The sequence below is a fragment of the Urocitellus parryii genome, chromosome 12 (genome assembly GCF_045843805.1).
Source record: "Urocitellus parryii isolate mUroPar1 chromosome 12, mUroPar1.hap1, whole genome shotgun sequence".
In the NCBI taxonomy this organism is placed as follows: Eukaryota; Metazoa; Chordata; class Mammalia; order Rodentia; family Sciuridae; genus Urocitellus; species Urocitellus parryii.
The window spans coordinates 61,449,823-61,469,330 of NC_135542.1; the positions used below are offsets into that span (position 1 = coordinate 61,449,823).

The 19,508-nt window shown below is 39.5% G+C and overlaps 1 protein-coding gene and 1 pseudogene across 1 annotated transcript in view; both read left to right on the forward strand.

Annotated features, from left to right (window-relative positions):
* Positions 1–5,514: 5,514 nt before the first annotated feature.
* Positions 5,515–6,585, forward strand: LOC144249621 (Fanconi anemia core complex-associated protein 24 pseudogene; annotated as a pseudogene).
* Positions 6,586–15,511: 8,926 nt separating this feature from the next.
* LOC144249742 (galactose mutarotase-like) overlaps positions 15,512–19,508 on the forward strand; it is a 42,372-nt gene continuing 38,375 nt past the window's right edge. Inside the window, exon 1 of the mRNA XM_077791912.1 lies at positions 15,512–15,748. Coding sequence (XP_077648038.1) covers positions 15,559–15,748 — 190 coding nt within the window. The 5' untranslated portion in view covers positions 15,512–15,558. The remainder of the gene's footprint in view (positions 15,749–19,508) is intronic.

The window sequence follows — 19,508 nt, forward strand, 5'->3', positions numbered from 1 at the left end:
TTCATTGTTTAGTGAAACCACAGTTTAGTAATGTTTAGTTAGATTTTTTTTTTAAATAGGGTAATTCAACTAGTTTCCAAAGGGCATTTTTTTCCCCTAACATAAAGACTCACGAAAGGAAAATTTTACTGAAAAAATTCTGTTAGGGGAAATTTCCTACGTGGTGTAAGTGACTTTCCCCTCATTTGTCAATTCTTTATTATTTTTTTACAGACCAAAACCTTTTGAGCTTTATACATTAGGAAGAAGGAAAGAAGGAAGAATAGAAAGGAAGGTTTAAAAAATTCTGGGATTGGGAGAGGGAGGGTACATAAAGACTGCCCTTAATTATGGTAGGGGCTCATCTAGGCCAAAGTGCAGGGAAGTTCCTTGCCTTCTGCCATCAGATCTCCCAGTATCCTTTCTAACTTATCTGCGTCATAATTTTTAAAACTCTTATTTCCTGCCAGATGTCAAACATGGAAAATTATCTAATAAGTCATCATTTTGATGATTTACCTTTCCAAGGAATATTCTGATTTCTGAAAACCAACATGAACATAACTCCTGATATTTTAGAGACTGTGAGAAGCTGGTGGGAGCCCCTTATTAGGATCTCTAGCCCACAAAACCCAGGCCAGTCACATGTGCCACATACTCAAGGTCAGTCCCAGAACCTCAAAATGCTCCAGGAAAAGAATTTTGAATATTTCTACCTTTGATGATTTCCTTGGGATGGTCTAAAACTAATAATGGAGGAAGAAAGAAATGGAGGGATAAAGAGAGGGCAGGTGGAAGACAAAATTAAGAAGGGAAGAGGAGAGAGGGAAAAAAAAAACAGGAAAGAGAGACCAATGGGTGTCGAGGTAATGGGTAGACTGTTGTGCATCCTAGAAAAGAAGGGTGTTTGGAAAAAAAAAAAAGAACATATAATATCACTTTAGAAAATAACCAGATTTTTGAGGGACAAAAGCAAAGATTATCCTAAAAGAATACATGGGAAATATCTGGCCATGTGATTAAAATATCCCTGAACATTTTTGGCTTAGCTGGGTTAGATATTTTTTTGAGTATATAGTTTCAACAAAAATTTTCCTCCTTGATGTTTCTCAATCCTGTTTGTATCCACTTAAGTTCTTGGTGTTAGTTTTGAGTCCTTTTCTTCGGGAGGATACTTCACTATCTTGGGATCCCTGAGTCAATAATAGCATAAGCCTCAGAACTCAGGGTAATCGATGCTGCCACCACAGCTAAAGAACTCACCTGTGCTGTAAAACTGTACCTAAATTTTTTCTTTTAGAATTTAAGTCAGCATACTATAGTAATATATGCATATCTAAATTTATAGCTGCACAATTCACAATACCAAATCACGGAACCAGCCTAGATATCCTTTAAAGGATTAATGGATTAAAGGAAAACATGGCATTATACACAATGACATTTTTTAAAAAAAATTTTTAATAGTTGTAGATGGACAGACAGCATGCCTTTATTTTATTTATTATTTTTTTATGTGGTGCTGAGGATCAAACCTAGTGCCTCACACATGCTAGGCAAGTGCTCTGAGCTATACCCCAGCCCCACACAATGATATTTTATTCAGCCATAAAGATAAATAACATTAGGTCATTTGAAGGAAAATGCGTAGAACTTGAGAACATTACATTAAGTGAAATAAGCCAAATTCAGAAAGTCAAGCGTCATATGTTTTCTCTCATATGTGGAAGTTAGTGAGGAAAAAGGAAAATAAAAATTGGGGGCAGGTGAGATCTCATGAAAATCAAAGGGAAATCAGTAGAGTAGAGGAAAGGCACAAGGGGGAGGGAGAAGAAGAGAGGAAGGGGAAATATACTGGGGAAGGATATTGAATAAATTATATTACTATATCGTATGCATGTATGAATAGGTAAAAACAAATCCCACCATTATTAATAATTATAATGTACCAATATAAAATACAGAAAAAATAAATTTGTCTTTTAGAGTTTGAGTGATGGATGGTTGCATTATGATGTCATTGAACACATCTATATCATAAGCATTCACAAATACCTCCTCCATGGTAAGCAGTTCAATTGCCCTTTTTTCCTGAACTCTTGAAGACTGTGAGGTCTGTTGCCTGGTTTAAAAGATTCTAAAATGTGAATCCAGTGTCAGATGTCTTATGTCTTACAGGCCAAAAAAAAATAGAAAACACATCCAGGATTTTCTTTAGAAGAAAATGAATATAATTCCACTATTATCCTTAATGAGGTATTTTTTTTGTCCCTAAGAAAAGATAAAAAAAGGAATTCTGATAAAGATAAAATGTTTAAATGAGAGGGGAAAGTGAAAGCATTCAAATCACTCTGAAACTAAATAATGGTAAATTATAACAATTTCAAACAATTACTTAGTTCTTAGGAAAAGCATTTACCATGGCAACCACTGCATCAAATTGCTCTTAAACAGGTCCCAAGCCATATACATACACAAAAAAAAAAAGAAGAAAGAAAAAATTTATCTCCTAGATTCACCACTATCTGTTCAGTCTGTAGGTAAGGAGGTAGTCAACAGCAGCATGATTACACAAACATTATTACATGCACTCCACACTTTCCTCCTGACACCACACTTCATTCATACCATTTTATAGATGTGCTCATGATGGTGGGACCAGTTTGATTGTCTTCATCTCCTTTCTGACATTACAATCAGGGCTTGGAGACTATTTGACCATGAAATAGGTCTTTAGCAAATAGCATGCAGGGATTCTTCCTTCCAGAGGATCACTCAAATAGTGTTACTTTCCTTTTAATCAACCTGTATTGATTGTACATATTAATGGAGTTTAAAGTGATACTTCCATATGTGCATATAGCACACACTGATCAAATCCAACCACCCAGAGTTGGGGATGTAGCTTGGACAGTGGTAGAGCACTTGCCTAACATGAGCAAGGCCCAGGGCTCCATCCTAAATAACACACACACACACACACACACACACAATAAATAAATAAACTGTCCTCCTACCCTTTTCCACCCCTTTCTCCTCTTCCCAATCATTATTGTACTTTCAGGTCAACTTATTTTAGCTTCCACATCTGAGAGAACATGCAGTACTTGTTCTCCCATGTCTGCCTTATTTCAGTAACATGCTGTCTTAAATCCATCTATTTGCACAAAGCACATCATTTCACTTTAGACTGAATAATACTCCATTGTGTGTATATACCATGTTTTCTTTATTCTTTCATCTATTGACAGATCAATAGTGTCAACATTCTTATTTTCCAAACTTTGATATTATAAATGAAAATATGCAAGGATCTTAAGAAAATAATCTTACATGTAGACAAAGATACAAGAAAGAAGATAAACAGCAGAGCATATAATAGCCAAAGAACTAGAACATGCTCTGACTCTTTTATTTTTATTAGAACAGCATAAAAATAATCAGAATAATGGGGTAAGACCCTAAACTGGGGAGCCAGGATAACTGGCTTTAAGTTCTGGCTCTGCCACCTTCTAGTTGAGTGACCTCTTTTTCTGTTTCTCAACTGTAAAATGGGGATCATAATACCCATATGTAGGCATTATATAAGATGTTTCAGGAATCAAATAATCATTTATCTCCTTCTTGGACAAGATAAGTGTGCAGTGGTAGTGGCATATTCACAGTTTTCCTTCGTATAATATTTACACAGCAGAGGGAGAAAGAAGTCAGATGTGTGGGAGACAGGACAAAACTGGAGTTATAGATTTGGGAATCATCAGTTGAAAGGCAAACTTTTGAGTTCATAAAAATTGATAAGCTTTTGCAGGCAAAGCATAATAAGAAAAAATAGCATTGTTTGAACCAGCATGTCACTTCCACTCCAAGTAGAAATGTTAGAGAAGCACTCACAACATGAAGTACAAATGTATATAGCAACATTATAACTGTAAAATGTTTTTAATTGATTTTTTAAAAAGTAAATGACAGCAGAATGCATTACAATTCTTATTACATATATACAGCACAATTTTTCATATCTCTGGTTGTATATGAAGTATGTTGACATCAATTCCTGTCTTCATACATGTACTTTGGATAATGATGTCTATCACATTCCACCATCCTTGCTAATCCCCTGCCCCCTCCTTTTCCCTCCCACCCCTCTGCCCTATCTAGAATTCATTTATTCCTCCCATGCTCCCCCTCCCTATCCCACTATGAGTCAGCCTCCTTATATCAGAGAAAGCATTTGATTTTGGGGGATTGGCTAACTTCACTTAGCATTATACTGTAAAATTTTTAAAATCAACCATATTTCCATCAACAGGAAAAGGGATCAATGGATTGTATATAGGATCCATGCTGAACTACACACCACCAGAGAAACTAAACTTAACAACATGAGCCAATCTCACAAATAAAAATTCAAGCAAAGAATTGGATTGAAGATGACTATTTCAATTATGTAGCACTAATAGAACTGTACCAAATATATATTTTGGCAAAAGATTCAATAAGTTAAAGTCAATATTCAGCTGAGGGAAAGAATGGCTTCTGAGATACAAGAACAAACCTGAAATTATATTTAAAATATTATTGATTGCTAGTTCATTATTAATTTTAGTGGTATTTATGGCATAATGCATAAAAGATTATTTCTTTTTTATAATTTGCTGATTTGTTTTTAAGAGTGAACCAATTTTTTATTTCTTGGTTGTCAACATTAAGCTATCATCATTCCTTGATTTTAGGAAATACAAGTGTTGAGGAGTACAATGTCATCCTGTCTACTACTCACAAGAGATTCAGGGAGAAAGCATTTAGTTATTTATTTATCTACATTGATATTACTCTGAGAAATGGGGAAGGCAGACAGGATTAAGAAAATATAGTAAAATATTCACAACTACAGACAGGTATCCGAGAAATTATGTATGCGATTCCTACAGATTTTCTTTATCCTGAAGTTATTAAAATAAAAGCTTCCAAAGAGAAATACAATTTTCCAGAAATAATAATACAAAATTATCATCCACTAAGTGAAATCAACCACGGATCCATACTAATATGATGAATAAAGAAATGGAAATTTCGATGAGGAAAGCAGATAGCTATATAGTCTCCAATTGTCTCTCCACAAAACACTCAAGAATTAGAAAGCGAAGGATCAACATTTCAAAAGAGAAACCCAGCAGATACCACCTCCACTGATCAATGTTAACATCATCAAAAAGGGGGAAATCAAAATTATAGGTCACAAGAGAGGATGCAATGAAAAAAAAGTGCTGAATCTCTTCTGGGAGGCTTTTCTCCCCAAACATAATGTCTGCTCATGGTGAAACATACCAGAAAAATAACTGAGGGACATTTTACATAAATTCTATCTTAGAAGATTGGAGGTAGTGAAAACTGAAGGTTGTTCCACACTGAGACAGACTAACAAAAGATCAAACTGTTGTCTAAATGTTTAGGTCCAGCTGGATGTGCTGGCTCAGGACTGTATTCCCAGCTCTTCAGAAGCTGCGGCAGGAAGATCACAAGTGCAAAGTAATCATGGGTCACACAGTAAGATCCTGTTTCAAATTAATTAATCAAGTAATCAATTCACTAATTTATTGATTCAATAGTGGAGCCATTTGTAACAATAAAAATTAGAAATACATATAAGACATCACCAAAGTTGTATTTAACTCCACCAAAGAATGAATGGTGACTAGGGCAGAAGTAGGGTCCCTGCCAGCTAGGTCCTAGCCCTAGACTGGAGTGAGCAGCTATAGCACAGGTGGAGCTGGGCCACCAGGGGCCAGGCGGTGCTGAAAATGAGGGACACAGCCATGAGGACAAAAATCTCTTGGGTTCTTAAGACTTTTAGAGAACACTCTGCAGACAAGATCCCTTGGCTTCAGAGTGGAATGTGGGGCCCTGTGCAGGAGAGCCTGCCTAGGTGTCATTTTGCATGTCCCTCTTTAGGTCCAGATCACTGATGGAAAAGGCACAGGGCTCCCTGAAGGCATAGGCCCCTCTGCACATACCTTTTGGGTATGTTGTAGCTAATGAAAAGTGGCACAGATCTCAGCTGGTACAGGGGATGCAAGGGAAAATCAATCTCCTTTTTGAGGATGGCCTGACACCTGTAGATTTTTATCTGTCCAGAAAATCCTGCATTCTTTGTCACTGAAGCTGATTTGGTGGCAGAAAATGGCTACAGAAAAAGACTTGTTCAAGTTAGAAATTCTGGTAAGTTTCAAGGGATTGTAGTAGTTGTAAAAACACAGATAAATGAACAGTACTTCCCAGCTATACAAAAGTTTACTGTGCTGGACCTTGGGATGATGTTTCTTCCAGTGGCCAACCAGATGGAAGCATCCTGCCGCATTGTTCAGTTAGAACAAGAGCAATCCAAAGAACCCTTTCCTCAGGAGGAAACTGGCTCTGCTCCCTGACCCAGATCTCCTTCAAACTGTGCAGCAGATCTCAGAAGTTGGAAAAGTTAGAGCTTCCCGTCTGCTTCAGAAGTTTCCAAGTATCCAGCAACTGAGCAATGCGTCTGTTCAAGAGCTTGAGCCAGCAGTAGGTCAAGTGGTAGCACAGCTAATCCACACCTTCTTCACCCAGTCCAGGTGACCGCTGCCCTTACATCTACTATGGTTTTTCCTTTTGACCACAAACTACAGGATCTGGTTTTCATATTTTAAAAGAAGAAGAAGAAGAAATCGAGGTGCAGTGGCACACACCTCTAAACCCAGTGGCTGGGGAGGCTGAGGCAGGAGGATCACAAGTTCAAAGCCAGTGTCAGCAATGTAGCAAGATGTTGTCTCAAAATTTAAAAAAGGTCTGGGAATGTGGCTTAGTGGTCAAGGTTCCCTGGGTTCAATCCCTGGAAGAAAACAAAACAAAACACCTTCCCCTTCCCCTCCCCCCTCAAAAAAAAATACTTAAGAAAATAAAGTATTTTACAACATTTAGTGAAAGCTGAGGTAGGCCGGATGGTTGTGCAGCTTCACTGTTCCGACATTTAAGTGATTCTCAGGTGGCAATGCCGTCATTCTACAAAGATAGGAAAAAAACAGTCTGAATCTTCCTAAGAGTCAGGGACTCGCAGTAAAAAGCCAGTTGGGGCAGATTTTTATGAGTGACCCTGACCTGTATCTGTCATGTATCTGTCAGGTGGTGGATATATCCATCTAAAGGAAACTGACTCACAATTAAGCACTGTGTATCATAAACCTCTTCCTTCTTCTTGGTCTCAGATCTGGTCCCCAAATTCCTGCACTGGCAGTGTAAATCACCTGGTGCACAATGACAACAGCAAAGAATAAACGGCTGGCTGTACAGTTGTTCAGAGCTTGTTGAACACTACATTTGGGCAGTCTGAGTACATACAACACTACAGTACTTTTAGTTATACATGCCAAGAGACAGTTTTAAATACATCAAACTGTTGTATGAATTCCATCAAACACTTATACTATAAACATATTTTTCGTCCTAGAGTTTCGTATCAGTTTCCATATCATTAGTGAGAAACAATTAAAATTCCATATAGGGCTGGGGATGTGGCTCAAGCGGTAGCGCGCTCGCCTGGCATGCGTGCAGCCCGGGTTCGATCCTCAGCACCACATACAAAGAAAGATGTTGTGTCCGCCGAGAACTAAAAAATAAATATTAAAAATTCTCTCTCCCTCTCTCTCTCTCTCCTCTCTCACTCTCTCTTTAAAAAAAAAATTCCATATAAAAAGACAAATTATGTTACTATACTACTCAAATCATATATTCTTGTCTCCAAACTTTTGCTGTCTTCTTGAAATGCTCCCAAAAGCACATCTTTACTTTAGGTCCCAGAATAGAAGATATAAGGTTCTAGATTCAAACTCAGTAGAATCGGCTGTTAGGGTTCTGCTTGCTGCTAGTGAAAGGCAGTGGGTGTGGCTTATGACCCCTGAGATTTTGCTGACCCTTCCACTTCTGCTCAGTACAAAACTGTCCCTACTATTTCCAACAGAAGCGTGGTCTGGGATCGGCCTTGTTTGAACTGCGGACTTCGTGATGCTGTTTCTCTAGAAAAGTTCATCACTGACCTCTTCTAGCCTCTCCTAGGTCCTTGGAAGGTCCGTGGGATCAGCAGAGACGCGTCTGTCGAGGCGATGGCCAGATGCCCAGCCTAGCAGTGTTGGGGGCAGCACTGCTGGCGGGGAAGGCAGGGGCTGGGAGCGTAGCCCCAACTTGCCAAGCAGTGAAATGGGCGGGCCCTGGGTGGAGGCGACAAAGTGGGCAACCGGGTCGCATGGAGAAGATGAGGCTGGAGGTGGTGGGTTGCAGTCTCTCCAGATCACCTGTGTCCCGAGCTGCAGCAGGGCGAGGTCCCTGTCTAGGTGTAGTCAGGGTGGGGCGCTCCCCCATCCCGCTAGCTCCTCCTCCAACCACCCTGTCCCTGGTCTGGGGGTCCCGTTCCCAAAACCAGGACCATTTCTTGAGCAGTTATCAGGTGACTATTTTGCTTTTGCAGACACCATCTGCCCCCGTGTGTTACTAAATTAACATTCACTTGCAACTGAGGTCTGCAGAGAAGGAACTTACTTGTGGGTCATCTAGTTTTTCCCTATTTCTTCTTCGTCATATATCTTTATTATGTTTGAATCAAAAAGTAATTTATTTTAGATAGGTGTATATGATTTTGGAGTTTTTCCTTGTTTAAGTTTTAAGAAGGAAAATTGACATTCTACTTTAAATTTAATTATCCTCATAAAAAGGAAAGGATTCCTTCATGTTAGGTCCCATCAATAGATGAATAGATAAGGAAAAGTTGGTATTCATACACAGTGGAGTATTATTCAGGGAAAAAGAAGAATGAAAACATGCCATTTGCATGAATATGGACAGAATCCCAAGATCCTTTTGTTAAGCGAAACAAGTCAGACTCAAAAGAGAAAAATATCACGTTTTCTCTCATTTTATGTGAAATCTAGGGAGGAAAAAGAGTAGCAGAGAGACTATTAGGGAAGAAGGGGATGGAGGGGAGGGGAATATGAGAGCAGAAATGGCCAAACTGTGATGTGCATGTACAACATGCCACAACAAACCCCATTGTTCTGTATAATTGGTCTGCACTTAATAAAATTCCAACAATCAAAAAATTAATTGCTCATTGAAAAAGAAAAAGATTCTCAAGTAATAAATTTCCTTGAATAATTCATGATAGAGGTGGAATATAAAAACTGAAAATTAGAATGAGACTTGAAAGCATATTATGGTTAAGGAAAATAAACTAAATTCAGAAAGTCAAGGATGGTATGTTTTCCCATTTATGTGAAAGCTAACAGAAAAAAAGAGAAAAGAAGAGGGAAAGGGACCTTATCACAATTGAAGGAAGATCAGAAGAGTAGAGGAAAAGGGTCAGGGGAAGGGAGGCAGGATGGAAAGGGGAAATACTAGGGAACAATATTGACCAAATCATATGGTCATATACATGCATGTGCGAATACATGACACTGAATCCCACTATTATGTATAATTATAATACATCAATAAAAAAGATGGGAAACAGAGCTCTTCAAGATTATTTGCTTTGGATGCAGGTACCCACAATTATACAATGATCTAAAATGTGATATAATCTAACATCTATTATTCTAAGTTGTATTGTTATTTTATAAGAATTTATCGACTTGATAAAAATCAACTGTTCTCCCTTAAATTGTCTAGCTAATGACCTCCTTTTTTAATTTTTATTGTTGGTTGTTCAAAACATTACATAGTTCTTGATATATCATATTTCACATTTTGATTCAAATGGGTTATGAACTCCCATTTTTACCCCGTATATAGATTGCAGAATCACATCGGTTACATATCACTGATGTACATACTGCCATACTAGTGTCTGTTGTATTCTGCTGCCTTTCCTATCCTCTACTATCCCCCCTCCCCTCCCCTCCCCTCCCCTCTTCTCTCTCTACCCCTTCTACTGTAATTCTTTTCTCCCCCTTGTTTTTTTTTCCCTTTCCCCTCACTTCCTCTTGTATGTAATTTTGTATAACCCTGAGGGTCTCCTTCCATTTCCATGCAATTTCCCTTCTCTCTCCCTTTCCCTCCCACCTCTCATCCCTGTTTAATGTTAATCTTCTTCTCATGCTCTTCCTCCCTACTCTGTTCTTAGCTACTCTCCTTATATCAAACAAGACATTTGGCTAATGCGCTCTTAATATTTGTATTAACTGTCCATCTATTTACTAATTTAACAATTAAGATTTTTATTAATTGTACACATAAAATCCACAGCTTTCACAATAGTAGTTAATTATAACATATTCTTCTTGTATAAATAAATTTGTGTTTGCACTTCAACGTAGGGATAGAATTTCAACATACAAAGGCAAAGATTTTTCACTCCAAATCACATCTAGAATGCTTAACTACATTTGAAAATGGCCTACCAAGGTATTAACAATAAGTCCAAACAATGTGCTTTATTTGTGTAACTGACATTGCAGCACTGAATAACTATGATTTGCCTATACAATCACATGAGCCTTGCTGTCATCTTGATTCCTGAACCAGGTGCCACAGATGACACTTAAGTAGCTGTTCCTCTGTTTAACCCAAAGAGGCAAAGCAGCAGTATTTTCCTCATTTTGAAAAGTTAAAAATATGCACACAAACAATTTTGTTTAGGCATTATATGAATTTGTGTCAAAATTACAAAAACATGTCGGAGGACAGGCACGAACCAAAGGCATGAATCTGGTTCTTTTGGGGGAAAGGTAGGAACACAGTAGAAGACAGATACGCAGAAAGGCCAATTGTGTCTCTGATGTTTGTTTTATTTATTTATGGTACTGAGGATTGAGCCCAGGTGTGCTTCACCACTGAACTACACCCCCAACATTTGTGTGTGTGTGTGTGTGTGTGTGTGTGTGTGGTGCTGAGGATTGAACCCAGGGTTTTGTGCATGTGAGGCAAGCACTCTACCAACTGAGTTATATTTCCAGCCCCTATTTTATTTTATTTCATTTTATTTGAGACAGGGACTTACTAAGTTGCCAAGGCTGGCCTCCAACTTTCAATCCTCCTGCCTCAGCCTCTGAAGTAGCTGAGGTTATAGGCACCATCACCATACCTGATCATAGATTATTTTTAATGGGAAACAGGTACAATGTGTCTTTCTGTTACAGCAAAAGAGAAAAAATATAGCTAAATGTAAAGAAAACAGTAGTTTGTGATTGAAACCAAATGAATGACAATCAAAATCTCTAATTCTCAGGGTAAAATCTCCACTTTAAGTGGTATGTTAACTCAGTCCCCCAAACCAGCTCGTTTTGATGTTCCCTTACTTCTGTTTAGGCACAGTTTTCTTTTTTGGTATTACCTGGCAGGATTTTCCCCCCTCCACAGCTTCTCAAACCTCTGATGAGGCCTTGGACTGGGAAGCCTTTGGTTCTAGTTGTTTGATGCTACTAAGTAACTGCCTCGTTAAATACATTAAAACCTTTGAATTGTACACTTTACATGGGCAGATTTTATGGTATGTAAATTATATCTCAACAAAGATGTTTTTAAAGTCTATTATGAAGGAGAGATTTAAAAGGAGAAGAGTGCCATAAAGAACAGAGGTCTCTTGGATTTGAGCAGTCTGTTAGCTGAAGCATTTAGGCAGGAAACCAAGGAGAGACTTTGAGTTTTTTAATCTAGAATATTCTATCATTCTCTTTCCCCATGTCCGATCAAAGTCCTTCTTTGCTATTTGCCTAATGATTAATCTAATCCAATACTGCCCTGTGCCTAGGTATCCCTTTGTGGATGAAGAAGATTAGATACATCCACAGGACCCTTCTGTTCCTCTTTCCCCTATTGCCTCTCCCCCTTCTTCTTGCCTAGAAAACCGATGTAAGGCCTAGAAATGCAACAACCAATTGGTGACATGAGGTGACAAGTATGAGGATAAAAGCCATAAAGTTCAGAAGGGCAAAGCAGAAAGACTGAAAGAGCCCTGGTCCTTATGAGCATTTCTCAATAATTGCACCAATGCTGGACTTTGGGATTTCCTACTGTGGCAGTGCTGGACTTCTGGATTTCCTATCACATAAAACTTTGTCCCATTATGTAAGAAAATAGAACTCTTTTGTTAACCTACTGCTACTTGCTGTTGTGAACAGGTATCCCAGTTACTTGCAACCAGAAGCACTCCAACAAGCCAATTATAACACTTTCATATGTTAAAATTATTAAAATATGCCAATGCCCATGGGGATTTATTTTAAGGTTCAGGGACTGCTTCTTGTGCAAGAAGAGATTGCTTATAGCTAACTGGGTTTTTAATTACAGTTTATGAAGAAACAGAGGAAGGAGCAAGGCCCCTGCATATCCCTTCAAGGGTATACCCTCAGTGACCTGAAGACCTCCCACTAGGCCCCACCTCTTAAAAGTTCCACTATCTCCCAATAGTACCTCACCGGGGACCAAACCTTTACCACATGAACATTTGGGAGACACATAAAATCCAGACTATAGAAGTGGATTGAATGATTGTCTCACCTCCCTGCAGGGAGAGGGATGTGGTTAACTTGGTAGAAGATGGCACAAAATCAAGGGATATAACTGAGGCCCAATGTTCTGTAGAAGTTCAAGTGGGATTAGCCAGTCAAGTGCTTCTATTTTGAGCAAAGTTTTATGTTTTCCAGGGAAAAGTTTCCCTGGGACTAGAAAGCTATACTACAGAACTCCCATGAACTAGTGGAAAGCACCTGCCAGCTACAAGTTCATCCCTGAAGACCTCAGCTACATAATACTTGGGTGGTATCCCAGGTTGCTCCCAGTCACTCTGGATAAGGAAATTCCTTACTGTACCTATGCTGGGTGAGAGATGACTCCTTGAAAGCCCTTCCTCCATTTCAGGCTCAATCTCTCCTTCCAAGACATAGACAGCCAAGTTCTAGGCTGACCACCTTGGGTTTTCCATGTCCTTCATGGTATCCAATTCTGTGAAGGTTGGGGACAAATCTCATGTGGCTTGGATTTTTCTGTTGACAGGCTCATCACCAAAGTGGTTCCCACACTGTACTACTACCTTCTAGGCATAATGACTCTATCTAGGTTCTTTCAGGCTTTCCCTCTTTGATTCTCCAGGTCTCTAGCCCAACATGCAGAAGTGAATCATCATCTGTCACAGGTTCTCATTATGTATGAAGGATAGAAGGAATGTCAATCCTCCAAGTTTCCAAGAAAACATGTATTTAAATACTCTCAACTTTTGATAGAGTGCAGCAGAGTACTGCTTATTCCCCAGTTTTCTCCTTCATACTATATTAATAGAATGCCTAAAATAAAGGTTATACATTTTCAACCTTACTCTGCAGTTTAAAATGATTATTTTAACAAGTTCTGGCCAACAAGTATGAGGGGGAATGATGTATGGAACTCTCAGGATGTATCCTTAAGGAGGGGTCAGGCCCTTTCTCCAACATTCCTTCTCCCAGTGTCCTCTCTTTCCATTCTGCTGCTATGACTGTAGACATGGAGGTACACTTTGTTAACCAAATGTACTTCAGATTATATTCTATGGATGGCCATACAACAAGTTAGAAGGAACTTAAATGACATCCCAGATGACATTAAGCAGAGCTGCCATACCAGTCTTGGACCACCTGCGGAGAGAGTTGATCTGCCAGCGTCCTGGATATCCCTGAACAACTTTTTGGATATACCAAAAAAAAGAAAAATTTTGACCACTCTTCAGTCAGCCATTTATCAGGGTTCTGTTTGCAATGAGCAGCCATGAGGTATGAGATAATATCTTTCACTAGACAAAGAACAGGCTTTCTTACCACTCACCATAAAAATGGTAGATTACAACTGTAGTGCTAACCTATTATGTGTTCCACCTTAGCCCTTCCACATGGATCTTGGGGGACAAGGGGAGATAGTACCAATATGATGAGTATATTTCTCACTATGCATTGAGATATTGTATGAGTGTGATAGGGTCTGTAATTTGACATGTTTGGTGGGTCTTCTTGTTATTATAGGTTGTGCTTGACTGAAGCCTGTTGAAAAGTCTTTTTTCTTTTTTTTCCTTTGCTATTAGAATTCTTGTTTAGTGATGAAGAATTGAGACTTTGCAGCAAGAATGCTAAATACTCCTTTGAGCTACACAGGCAGAAAAGGATGTGAGACAGTTATTATGTTTTATTAGCATCTGATTACAGGAACATGATCCTAGTTCCCCTGATTTCCTGATCACAGATGATTTCTGCACTCACCACAGTGTAGTTGGACACTGTCTGAAGCACCCAGGAACCAGGTCAAATGCAGGGTGAAGCAAAAGGGATAGGTATGCAGAGGGATTGAATAAAACATGTCTCTAGGCTCCTAGTATCCCCCTCCTTTCCAGGGCCAACACTCTTCTGGAGTTGCTACATTTAGCAAAGAAATACAGACATGCCTATATTTCATCTCATAGTCCTTTAGGGTTTAGTCCTCTGCCATCAGAGCCTAATTTGGCAGAAAATATCTGAGTTAGTTATCAGACCTTAAAGCAATATTTCAAGTCTGGACCCAGATAATCTGCATTAGCATAACCGGAGGGTTGGGAAAAAATGAGAATTCCTGAATCTTGTTCTAGGTTCCCAGAATCAGAAATTGCAGGAGTGGGCCTAGGAATCTGCCTTTAATTATGAGGCCCACTAAAGCAAGAAAAGAATTCAATGACCTCAGTGTCTTTCCTCTCTCATCTGTATATACTTAAGGACTTCATCCTACTTGCAAAGGAGACAACAAAGGTACAGTACTTGACCTTTATAGGGACTACAATAATGACATGTTTCCTTAATCCTTTCCTAAAGGAACTTTGGACTTCAGAAACAAAATGGGTATCTACCCATGGCTCCTCCTTGAAGAAAAGAAAGTCTGAAGCTATCTCTGATCACCTCCAAAGAAGGGCCTAACCCCTCTACCAGACCATGTCTAGGTTGCTAATGCCTGCCAGCAGTCTGAGGAGGATCCTCAGCAGTGACTCCATCAGGACCATGTCTAGGGCTTCATCCTGTGCTACAAAAAGGGCAGATCTTCAATCAGTGTGCTAAGAAGCCTGCAATGATCTACCCTCTCTAAATTACCTCTGTACTCTTTGTTCTGCATCAAAGTGTTAACCAGAATTGTCCCCAAGATCTACCTCTTTGTCCCTAAGTCTGCTCTCTATATTTTCCAGTACTTTGTCTGACAATCAGCCATCAACAATAATTACCAGATCATTGCACGATGAAAAAGTGTGCAGGAGAAGGGGATGGGACACAGCGAACTCAAGATTTGGGTTTTGAAAGACTACAGGCTCCAAAATGCAATTTCACCTCCCAAAGACGACCATTCCCAACATACAGTGCAGCCAGGGTCAGTAAATGCTTGGCTTGCCTTTCTGTCACCACAGGCAAAGGGGGGATATGGAAAAGCTCCAGAGGATATTCTTGGCCAGAGTGGTCACTGGCTAAATCCAGGCAAGAAAGGGGCGGAGCTTGAGCGGAGCCCCGCCCCTCCTGCAATAAGCCCCTAAATTCAGCTGCTGGAGTTCTAAGAGCACAGAGTAGCTGCTCGCCCCGAACTTTCACCATGGTTTCAGTGACCAGAACAGTGTTTGGAGAGCTGCCCTCCGGAGGAGGGACGGTGGAGAAGTTCCAGCTGCAATCAGACCTGATGAAAGTGGACATCATTTCCTGGGGCTGCACCATCACCGCTCTGGAGGTCAAAGACAGACAGGGGAAAGCCTCCGACGTGGTTCTTGGCTTTGCCGAGTTGGAAGGTGGGTTCCACCAATCCCGGGCCGAGGGGATGATCAGGACCACCCTTCACGCACGCCGCCTGTGAGCGAGGGACTGAGGTCAAAGTCCCTTGGGACGATCTAACTGGGGAGTGCGTGGGTTGGCTAACAGGGCAGTGTGGCGATCCGGAGCTTAGCGGGGAAAGATGAAAACCCAGAATGATTCCAAGTCGAGTAGCTAAAGGACTTGGTTTCTTGGCTGCTGGTTATCCATTCAGGCTTTGCCTCAGCGCAAAAAGTAAGACCAAACTCCAGCAATCCTGCAGCAAACTTTGAACTGCTGGCAACAGGGGGGCGTGGCTCCTTCTTCTTCTGGTTCTGCTCTTTTCAGAAGAAGGAAAATCACAGACTTGCGTCTACTACTTACTCTTCATCAGATTCTCTTTGAAGACTGATTGTCCCAGAAATGCTCCATAACGTAAGCTGAGTGTAGGCTCAGTAGAGAGCTTGGCTGTTTTGGTTATGATGCCCAGCCCAGCCCACCCTGCTTGCCGCTCAATAAGCATGTACTGACTGAAAGGGAGAAGATCACCTCTAACTAGATGGACTTTCTCCCTTTGGGGCCTATGGGCAATTAGGATCATGTGTTAATTCATGCATTTTAAAACTCTGGTAACACATTCGACAACACAGACAAACCCCCACGCCCACCCCCTTCACAGAGCTTGTTTTGCTAAGGAGATGGTTTTTAACCCAAATAACTCCATAAATGTATAATTACAACTGCAGTAGGATTGCAGCAAGAGAATGGGTACATGGTTCTATCTCTTGGCACTGCAGTGTAACCAAACAGAAAATGAGGTCTGAAATGAAATTGGCGAAGGGAAACTGAGAATTAATAAACTCTGCTGGCTGTTGGGTGTGGACAAATTCTGCATTGTAAGAATATTGCTGAAGGTCCTGTTGATCACCTCTGCTTGTCTTCACTAGCCTTGGAGCCCCCACAGTTTTCTTTATATGATCTTTTAGGTATGACCTAGGAAAAAAACAGTAATGCCTTCTGTGAGTTTTGCATACCATTTCTTATCTTTAAAAAATTTTTTTACTTGTGTCCCACCTACAGTTCTTATGGCTTCTTTCAAAGCCTGTTATGAGAATATTTGCTGGTAAGCCACATAGATAAACAACTTACCCATAAAATCCATGAGATTCCTTTCTTTCATTTCCCCCCAGTTACTACCAAACAGCCATCTATTGCTGCCATGAGTCATTATGGCACTTGCCCAGCACATGTGAGGCCTGGGTTAGATCCCCAGAACCTCAAATAAACAAACAAAAATGCTTCTTTAGCAGCAACTTAAGTGAGGAGGCTGGTACAGGAGGCTGACTGTAGGAAGGCACAGGGATGTGAGAAAGATCAGCGTCAATTCCCTTCCACATATCTTCAGAATTAGAAGGCAAGAGGGCAGGCAAGTGACCAAAGAGGATTCTCTATAATCACTTTGCGGAGTCACTTGTCTCTGCTATAGGCTGCAGATAGAACCACAAAAGATTGCATCTGTTTTTTGTTTGTTTGTTTCAGTACTAGGCCTCACACATTCTAGGCAAGAGCTATACCACTGAGCTATATCTCTGACCCTTTTTATTTTAATTTTGAGATAGGATCTCCTTAAATTGTCCAAGCCAGCTTCAAACTCCAAATCCTCATGTCTCAGCCTCCCAGGTAGCTGGGATCACAGTTTGCCCACCACATGCAACTCAAAGAGTTTACTTGACTCATGCAAAATTGTTCAGGGGAGTCAAAGGAGAATTGGATATTCAACCTGGAATTCCTGATCCACGGAAAAAAAATGGGGATAAAAAGATGTGGGCACCATCCCTTATCACCATTCAGAAAGGTACTGTCCACCCCCTGCAGACATATGCACACCTCTCTTATTTCCTGCAATTTTTAGTTCTAAGAGTCACGTGAATCTAAAAGCACAATGATCTTTGGAATTCATATGGAATGTGAGCTGTGATGACAAGCTTCCGGAAGACATGACACCCAGGAAGCACCAGTTTCTTGATAGGTGTGGAAGTGCAAAGACATTCACATAATCCTGTGTGAGACTGTAAACCTTGTGGGAGTCTCGGTGAAAGAATCCTTCCCAAATGTTCTCAAATGTTCTTAAAAGGAAGAAAGCACGTTAGCTCCCCTAGATTATAGTGATCTAGCCGGTATTTTATTGCCCTCCCTAGTACCAACATATGTTGAGAATGTTCAGTGGCATTTTCTCAGCAGAAGGCACCACAGCTTCACAGAATGCCAATTTAAATCAAAGCATTTCAAATATTCTTCTTGGTGCTGGTCCAAGATGGACATTTTCATTCCTGTGCTATAATTTAGATAATTTAATTATTTTAAAAGGAAAGAAAACTATTTTCAAAAGACAATGTAAAGGGAAAACACCCTCAGTATATTAAATTACACTTTCTGATACGTTCAGCCATCTTCAAGGTTACCATAAGTAGACCCTAGTTTCCTTTTATAAGGCCTTGTCTTTTAGTATTGCCAAAGATAAGACTTCACATATGTCATAATAGGAAGCATATTGCCTCAATCAGAAAGTAAGAAATGGCTCTCTGCTACTATTTTGGTTAATTCTAATTTATTAAAACCCATATTAGGAAACTACTAACCTCAACGTAGTGATGCATCCTTATAATTTCAGCTACATGGGAGGCTAAGGCAAGAGGATCTCAAGTTCACGGACAGCCTAGGGAATTCAGTGAGACCCTGTCTCAAAGTAAAAAGTAAAAATGGGTTTCAATTTAGTTTAGTGGTAGAGCATCCCTAAAAGAAAAGTAACCACAGTGGTTGTCCTTAAGAAAGGACCCTGGATACTTAAGGTTCAGTTTTTTCCTCATCTGACCAAAAGACAGTCATTTAAGTAATAAATGTTGTTTGGAGTTTTAAAAAATTAATTAAATACATATGCATATGTGCATATATTTAATATATGTATATATAATAATTAAATTATATACTATACAGTATTATGTTATTAAACATATTATTATACTAATATTTATAACATTATAAATAAATAATATTTATAGTAATGAGGTTATAATATGTAATATATTCTATATTACATATTATATATGTATGCATATATAATTAAATGCATATATATTTATATGATATATATATGTATGTATATAGATATGGATATAGATGTACTTTTTTTTTAGATGGGTTTTTCTATGTTGCCCAGACTGGCCTTGAATTTGCAATACTCCTGACTCAGCCTTCTGAGCAGCTGGGATTATAGGTTTTGCACCACCATGCTGGGCTGTTTTGAGGGAGAGTAGTGATTAATTAATTTCAGACTTTAGAGCACTCTGGTGAAGGTTTGGGCTTTTTGAGGCGGGTGTCATAGTTGGGGATCTTGGGAGGTCACAGGAGTCGAAAGGGCCATATACCATGCTTAAGCAATTATTGATTTTTTTCTGGCCAGTGCCTTGTCCCGGAAAAGGAGCAGACTTTCCCAATCCTCTTTCTCCCATGTCAGCAGCTGATTTGATTAAATCAGTATTCGTGGCTTGACCTAGGAACTTTGAACTTTTCACTTAAAACAGAATTTTCTGCAATGCAAAATAACTTTTTAGTCATTCCTTATTCAGAATTTGGGTTATTTCATTTTCCTATAAGACTGATTTGATACAAATGCTTAATTACATTTGAAAATAGTATGAAATCTATTTGTTCTATTAAGGTTTTTTCAGAGACAGCTTGGACAAGTGGTTTCTCCGTCCT